General features: G+C 36.5%; 1 protein-coding gene across 1 annotated transcript in view; it reads left to right on the top strand.

The window, feature by feature from the left end:
* Positions 1–8,670, top strand: part of ADAMTS20 (ADAM metallopeptidase with thrombospondin type 1 motif, 20) — a gene marked incomplete at its 5' end in the record, with an annotated part of 31,743 nt that overhangs the window by 20,857 nt on the left and 2,216 nt on the right. Inside the window, 9 exons of the mRNA XM_010150843.1 lie at positions 1–120; positions 1,221–1,347; positions 2,026–2,236; positions 2,760–2,924; positions 3,599–3,763; positions 5,373–5,495; positions 6,814–6,921; positions 8,113–8,277; positions 8,488–8,670. The exon at positions 1–120 is cut by the window's left edge and continues 25 nt beyond it; the exon at positions 8,488–8,670 is cut by the window's right edge and continues 102 nt beyond it. Of these exons, the coding sequence (XP_010149145.1) occupies positions 1–120; positions 1,221–1,347; positions 2,026–2,236; positions 2,760–2,924; positions 3,599–3,763; positions 5,373–5,495; positions 6,814–6,921; positions 8,113–8,277; positions 8,488–8,670 (1,367 nt within the window). The remainder of the gene's footprint in view (positions 121–1,220; positions 1,348–2,025; positions 2,237–2,759; positions 2,925–3,598; positions 3,764–5,372; positions 5,496–6,813; positions 6,922–8,112; positions 8,278–8,487) is intronic.

Below are 8,670 nucleotides of genomic sequence, written 5' to 3'. Positions count from 1 at the left end.
TAGGGAATTTATACAACCCTGATGTGCGTTACTCATTCAACATCCCAATAGAAGACAGAGGTGATCTGTTTATGTGGGATCCTTATGGACCCTGGCAAGACTGCAGCAGGATGTGCCAAGGTACTGTGAATTCCTTTGTCGCCAGAACCAAAGACGTAATGACATTTATAAAGAGACTAGTCTTAAGTACTCAGATTTTTCACTCCTACTTGTAAGGAAGTAACTCAGCACTTGCAGTAAACTTAAGGGGCACAGAGCCTTTAAGGGCATAATGGCTTCTGATTTTGTTTTGATGGTTTCAGTATTTATGCAATGCAATTCTGTATTCAAGAATTTGTGTTCCTTTCTTTTGTAGCCATAGAAGTGGTTGGTATAAAAAAAAAAAAGCTGAATCAAATCTAATGCATTGCTAGGAAGCAGTATTATATGTCTACAAATATAAGCTTCCCTTATCCTATTTCTAGATGATCATGGACTGATTTGTCTGGTATCTTTTCTGTATTTGTTTCTTTTGGTTATCTGCTATCTGGGCAAAGCTATTTGAAGATATATTTTACAAATTTTTCACTGTTATTCTATATACCATTCCAGTTTAAAAATAAAACTACAATATGTATGAAGTGTATATAGAAAGTGTACATACACAGATTTTTGATAGCTACTCCTATTAGCAGGTGCTAGAACTGCCTGTAGATGTATGATGGTGAGTTTCTTCTGGTTTTGAGTCAGGCTGTAGACCTGCTCATGTGCTAGAGAAGCAGAGCATCTGTCAGCTGTGGTACTTCTCGCAGCGCTCCTGATCTTTTAGGTACCCTGTGATCACATTCTCTTCTTCCTTAAAGAAAAGCATCACAACCTCTAAGTCAACATGGTGGTTTGAAAAGTTGATAATTAGCTAAGGACAGACATGATGCATTTGGAATACTTAGCTTGATGAATAAATGGACTGTTGCGCTCTGGCAGATTTCTGGAAGTTGATATCCTTGTGCGAGCTCTGTAGTGCAGCTGGGAGATGGCAGGGATGACTGGGAAAAGCTTGTTCTCCACCTGGAATGTAGTCAGCTGCACCAAGCAGCATATTAGTGCAGATTCTGCTGTATATAACAATTACTGTGAATGGGATATCTCAGTTAAATTCCCAAATGATTAATAGAATCCATTAGTTTAAAAAGGCACCCTTACTTTAGCCCTTCATTCACTTTTTTTGGTGCCTTTTCAAGGTATTCGAAGAAGAAGAATGTCATGCATACGTAAAAGTGATCATGTGGTAGTGTCTGATCAAAGATGTGAACTTATACCCACTGTACCAGAAGTCTTTGAGGAGTGTAATACAGAGTGTGAATTAAGGTAAAAAGAAGTTCCTAACTGATGGAGCTATTGTGATTTTACCTATTTTTGTCGATAGAGATTAAAACAAAACAGTTAAGGTTTGTTTTATCCTCTGTCCCTCCACCCTCTTCTACCTCCCTCATCCCTCCCATATCTCCCTCCTTTCCTCAGATCTGTTGGTATAATGGGTTTATACATTATGTTTACACTTCTGAATCTAAGTAGAACTTGTGTACTTTTCTGTTTTTATTGATAAAATACAAAGCCTTTTGTTAGGATTGGGAATCCATTCTATATATCCTGGCTCAAAAACTTGTATTTCTGGGTAGAATACATTTTTCACGAGAATTGTACCCGCAACTGGAACTAATTCCAAACAGACTTGTGTCCAAGAAAGCCCATGCTGAAGGATTTTTACAGGATGAAGTTAGAATTCTAGCTTATATTTTTCAAAGTCACCTAGAAGATTAAGACAAAAAATCCTTTAAATGTAAAAAGATGGTTTTAAGCTTATGAATCAAATTCTTTTAGATTGCTTTGAAAATTCTAGTCATGAGATAGATTTTAGTTTTATCAGTCCTCTGAAACACTTATCTATATTTATATGACAATTTCTGTTATGTTCTCTGAGTGTTTTGTTCACCACGGTCTCATTTTTTAAAACAGTTAGTTTTCTATAACAGTTTATCCTTGTAGGTGGCACAATGTTGGGAAAAGTGACTGCACATCAAAGTGTGGCCCAGGGTATCGGTCTATAGAGATCCACTGCATGAAGTACTCCCTTTCAAAAGGCCTCAGTGCCCCGGTGGATGATAAGTACTGTGCTGCTCAGCAGAAACCACCAACCAGAGAGCCCTGCCATGGTGACTGTATGTTAACGAGCTGGCACTACACAGAATGGTCAGAGGTACAAATTCAAAACCTTATAATTGTACCATTGTAATTCTGGTTAGCTTTCAGATTAAATTTTTATTTTTATATCATTTGGTTCTTAGTTTAACTAAAAGAAAAAAATGTTTGGCAGATGCAGAATTGTAGGAGGAGCTAGTACCAACCTTTGCATTTCAACAACTTTCTCATATTTTTGTTAGAAACTGTAGCTATATTGTTTGTAGCTTGGTTTTGAAAGTCAGTGGAGACCGGTGGTCAAAGGTGTATGTTTTAGTTACAGCTGTAACAACTCAGTTCTGAGAGTATTTTGGAGAAAAGAAATGTAATTTCAGCTGTGATCGTCACTGAGTTTTATCTTGGATCTACTAAACAAGGTGCCACATTTATCTCACATGAACATATTAGCAGTCTGTGGATTAAATGTAGAATACATTTGTCTAAACCAATCTTTAATGTCTTTCACCTATAGGACTGGTAATGTATTTTGACCTGGTTTTATCATGTGTTTCCTGTTTCATAATGTCTTCTATACACCACAGTGTTCCAGGAGCTGTGAAAGAGGTGTCAGAACCAGAGAAGCTTTTTGTATGAACAATTTGGGTCGTCACCTTCCTGATACAGAATGCCAGGAACTTCCAAGAGTTGTAACACAGAGTTGCAATGAATTCTTATGTCCAAGCTGGTCTGTTAGTGAGTGGAGTGAGGTAATGAATCGTGTAAAACTTAAGATGCCTTTGATCCTGGTCACTGATACTAAAATAACCTGCTTTAAGTGTTTGATGTTTGTGTTCTGGCTATTCTGGGGCACACAAAAATAAAAATTCTGAAGTGCTAGGGTTTGGCCGATATACATCCCAGATGTAAAAATGGCATGAGAACTTCTGAGAAACACACCTAGAATTCATGAAATGAGATATGAAGCTACTTAAAGGAAACATATCTACAGTAATGTGCATACTTTCCTTTTTTTATGAAGCAATGAGAACCATCCAGCCAACTGAAGAACAGAATTATATCCATTTTATTATAGATCATATGAGTGTGAAAGAACTATGGATAGTAGGAACATTTTTCCTGTGAAAGTTGTGATATGTGCACTCATTTTAAACAAGTGGTTTTTATTCTAATGGAAATAAATTATCTGTACATGTTCTCATATTTTAGAAACTTATTAGTGATTCCTTTGTATTAGCATTTGGGTTGATATTTGCAGGAAATGGAGAGTTCATAAAAGAACTAATTTTGTTGTACTACTTACATTCATGGAATATTTTCGTTATTTATGTGGTGTCTGAAATCCAAGAGATTACTAGAAGAAAGTGAAGCCACTAATGCAGATTGATGTCTTTAAAAGCTGATGACTCTACTAATTTTACAGTGCCCTGTGACATGTGGCAAAGGAATGAAGCATCGTCAAGTATGGTGCCAACTTAATGATGAACAACTGAGAGACGACTTCTGTAATCCAAATGATAGGCCAGAATCAGTAACACCATGTGAACTCCATGAATGTGCATCTTGGCAAGTAGGCCCTTGGGGATCAGTGAGTACATAAGGATTCCTGGCTTCTTGTTTTCTTTTTCAGACTATGAGTGATCACAAAGCAACACCTTTTAAAAGCTGTAATTGGATCTTAAACAGCTACTTTAGTTGAATGCAATCGTGTTTGTTTGGTTCTATTGGCAATCTAAACCTGTAATTTAGGAACACCCACATGTAAGTTAAATGCCTGAAACTGGAATAACGCTAAGGGTCGATGACAAAGATGCTATTACACATGAATGTATTGCATCTCCAGAATAATGAAAATGTAGATAACAAACCATTCAGTTGAATGAGACAGATAACAGACCAAATATTTATGGGTGTGCTGGCATACTTAACTGGTAATTTAAGATCATAGAAGTATATATGCTAGTAATAGCAGGCAAAACCACTTAGTATTCTGTTGTTTTGTTTTGACCTTCAGTGATAAGATATGCTACTTCTTTATGCAAAAGTGCTGTTGGAAAATAGTTCCTGTGTGTAATGATGCTCATCTAATGTATACCAAGAGTGGTTTCAAAAGTCTTGGAAAAAGTGAATTAATTTATGAAGGAAACTTTTGTCACCAAATAGATGAGAATTAATTAAAAAACGATAATGTATTCAATTTCATGGACCTTTAATATAAGGTCAGGTTACTCAGACCAACAGAATTGTCGGGTTATGCAGTGTTTCTTGGATGTTAGTGAGAATTCATAACTGAATAGCAGCTGATTTTTTTTTTTTCCTAATATAACCTGTTAGTAAAATACAAAATAAATTTGCCTTTGGAAATGAAGTATATTTTTAACTTAAACATTTCTTTTGTGTAGAACTTTTCTCATCTATCTCATGTTAGAGATAACCACACTGTTGTCTAACATAATGTTGAATTCCTTTTGAGTGATCTTTTGATTACAAAGTGCTGGCTTTCTGTTCCTACAAGCGAAATGCAAAAATTAAAGTAATTTAGTCCCATGATATAATTCTAAGTAGAAAAAGCACTGTGTGTGGGCTTGCTGAAATAGCTTGTACAAGCAATTTGTTAATCCATTTTGCTGAAGCAGAGCTTTCCATTGCAGTTTTTCCATTGCAGTTTTAATTGCACCCATTGCAGGATGGGATTTATGTCATACTGCTTTCAGCCACCTACCATTTAGGTGCTGCCTTGGAGTGTCCTCTTGTCTGACTCTAGTGAAGTGAAAGACGTTTAACAGCCAATGATTCATTTGGAAGCTACCCCTTACTCCCCCCTACCCTTTCCTCTACCTTGGTTTTTATTGCACAGTGTGACATTATAGGGCATGGATTGTCCCTGTGATTAGTTTGGGTAAGATGTCTTGGCTGTGTTCTCTCCCAGGCTCCTGCCCTCTTCCAGTGTACTCACTCCAGGGGGTAGATGACAGATGGAAAAACAGAAAGCCTTTATCCTGCACTGTTCAGTAGTAGCGAAAATGTGCTATGGATGCTATTTAAGCACCATAAGCCATGAAGAAAGTCAACAACATCCCAGTAGTCATTCCTGTTCATTTTAGAAAGAGCTTTAAAATAGAACATGTAATTAAAAAAAATTAAATTTGATTGAAAATAGTGCTATTTCAAGTGTGTGAAATTACTGGCTTTAACAGTGTGCTGTAACGTGTGGACGCGGATACCAGATGCGTGCAGTCAAATGTGTTACTGGGACTTACGGAGTTATTTTGGATGATGACAGGGAATGCAATGCTGCTACTCGTCCTAGGGACAACCAGGTAAGTTAAAAACCACCTTTCAGTTGATTGTACTTTTTAATGAAAAGCATCTAAAAACAAGTGATGTCTAATACCTCTCTGAGGGAACTTGAAGGAAACAAGTGCTAAAATAAGAACAAAAAACCTGAAACAATCTGCTTTATTCCTGAACCTCAAATTAGGCCTAGGGAATTAAGTAAATGAAGAGTAATTTGGAGATTGAAGATTTAAAAATTGCATATATGATTGAAGGGGTCCAAAGGCCTTTGATTACTTGAGGAGCAGGTGGGGGGGAACCACGAACATGTAGAATATTATAAGGAGACTGCTTGCCATTATGCTTAATAATAGCACCTAACTGGCTTGGTATTTTTCTAAAATTCTGCTTGTATATAGTTGTTAAAAGAATGACACGGTTATTGAAGAAAGCTTCAGTTGTTGGAATAATACTAAATTCAAAACTGTGTAAACATTAATTATAATACAATATGGTATTAATAAAGATCACCACCTTTTCTACTGGTCTCAGTTTACTTACTTCATCACTTCCCTTGATTTAAATCTTTCATTCTTCAGAAAACAATCTTTTAATACAGTCAGTGGGTTTACCTTTAACTAGAAGCAATTAGGTGCTCTGTATTAATATGTTGATCTGGCTAATAGATTTATACATCTCATTTATATCCAGCTAAGCTGGTAACCATGTACCTCCTTGTGGTCATACTCTGCTGCTTGTCTCAAGAAGAGGGGGAAAAAAATAATTCTGTGGCCCAGAGTAAACCAGTCACAAGTTACCAGCCCTCTGGCTTCCTGAATAAGATTTCAAAATATAAAGCGAAGAAATTGGTACAAATTTATTTCCACTTACTCAGTTCCTGTGGTTTCACATGTATGCTTTGTTTCGAAGTGCGGTACCTGTTCAGCTGTTGACTGAAACTGGGCAATTTTATGTCCTCAGCAGCTGAATGGATAAAGGACAGGACAGCGCAGCCACTGTCTTCACTCAGCTCTGTACTGTGTGTGGCTGTTAAACAGGACACGGCCCCTTGTCTCCAGCAAGTTGCCCAATATAATTCTTTCTGGATTAGTTATTACAAATACAGTTTTTAACATTAAATAAATTTTCTTTGCCTCTCAGTTTGAAACAAAAAAACAATTCAATGAAAAGCCTTTGAATAACACAAGGGAAAAGTTAGAAGACACTAAAGTTAGTATACACTTGTTAATTAATAGTGGCTTATTGTAATAGTAGTATCTCTCTCTTTAGAAGTCATGTGCTTTACATTTGGCTCTTCCAAAACATCTATTTTGAAAGATTCTTTTTTTCTCACCCCCACAGGAATGTGAATTGCCCTCTTGTCCAGAAAATACAAAATTGTGGACTACATCGCTTCCTCTAGTTCATGTGGGGAAGGTGACCCAATGGAGATATGGATCATGGACCTCAGTATGTAATCTAATAGTGGTCTCATCTTGCAGAGCAGTCTTCCATTCCTTCACCCATTTTTCCATAAAGCTCTCATTTATATATTTTTTCAGACTGAAATCTTTTTGTGATAAATTCCAAGGGAATTCTGATTTTTTGTTAAGAAACTGTTTCTTAATGCGGAGATAGACACTCCCAGCAACTTCTGTGTGCTTTGAATCTATGCAGGGAAAATAAAGAGAGGGAGAAAAGTCGGGATTCAAGGGGCTGGAGTTCTGAGAAAAATGGCTTTTATATGATTGAAAATGTGCAAGGAAGGGGGAGAGGGGGGCACGTGATGTTAAATAATTGATCAGTTTCTGAGTATGGAGATCATCTTTCGTTCTAAAGTATGATTTAAGTGTTTTTATATGAATATCAGTATTAAAGAGCTTGAGTCTTTAAAGATCTGATTTTACATAATTTGTAAAATAAGCTTTATAAAAATTTCCACACAAACTGTTCAATAGAAGAGGTTTTGGTTTTGATAGTGTTTTTTGACAGCAATGTTAAAATGTAAAATTATCTATAAAAATGTGGGTGTGTCTGTTAATCCCTTGAGGTTCTTAAGAAAGCATGTAACACAGTTATATCTTTGCACAACTGTCTTAACTAAATAGCAGTAAAGAATGTATAGACTGAGGCTACTCAAACTTTTCGCTAAATCCAGGTCAAACGTCTCAGTTATAAGGGCATAAGAAGGGGCTCAATGGTATATGGTAATATGAACTAGAATGGCAAATGGATTATGAATATAATTTTTTTATTATATCAGTTGATGTAAATATTACATCATTGTCTAATAACTAAAAGGTTCTGGAAGTTACTCTAATGTTTCTATTGTTAATAAATAAAAATTTGCCTTTGCAACTGTATAGTGGTTCCACGTTATAGTTGAAATGCTACCTATTCAGCTATGCTGAATTGCTGCACAAGAATTAATGTAACACAATTCAGTTCCAAGCCAATGGGAACTCTTAAGACCTAAACCATCCAGCAGTATTTCACTTTCCTTCCTGAATGCATGGGTCTGTCAGTGTGAGAGGGAAATCTGGTTCTCAGTATTTAATTATAAAGTAAAACCTGTACTAAGCTATGTTAGTATTTTAGATGCTTGCATGATCTCATTTTGGTCTCCTAAAGTGTTGATGGGCTTGGATTGTTCTCTGACAGTGCTCTGCATCCTGTGGGAAGGGTGATCGTGCTCGCTATGTGAGCTGTAGAGATGCTCATGGAGGAATAGCAGATGAATCATTCTGTGCTCATTTACCACGACCAGCTGAAATTTCAAGCTGCTTTAGCCCGTGTGGAGAGTGGCAAGTTGGAAATTGGTCCCCTGTAAGTATCAACTGTGATTTTTTTTTTTTAATGTATCTATTTAGATTGTTGGGCGAAGGCTGTGGTTAGAAATTGGGACTTCATATTCTGTGAAATTCCGTCCCTTGAAAAAAGGAAGTATATATTTCTTAGTGTCAAAAGTAAATATAAGTTTCTTTGGTTATTAATTATCAGAGTTCTATCACAAATGTTGGGTTAATTTTTGGCCAGTGCACAGTTACGTGTGATAGTGGAATAGTAACAAGACAAGTTATCTGTGTCAACTATCATCAACAAATCAACGAGAATTACTGTGATCCCGAAGGCCGACCTTCCAAAGAACAAGAATGTAACATGCCACCGTGTCCACCGGTTTACCATCATATTCCGAAAATATATGACCATCCAAGCCAT

The sequence above is a fragment of the Eurypyga helias genome, unplaced genomic scaffold (genome assembly GCF_000690775.1).
Source record: "Eurypyga helias isolate BGI_N326 unplaced genomic scaffold, ASM69077v1 scaffold47424, whole genome shotgun sequence".
Classification (NCBI taxonomy): domain Eukaryota; kingdom Metazoa; phylum Chordata; class Aves; order Eurypygiformes; family Eurypygidae; genus Eurypyga; species Eurypyga helias.
This window is presented reverse-complemented; position numbering and strand designations above follow the sequence as displayed.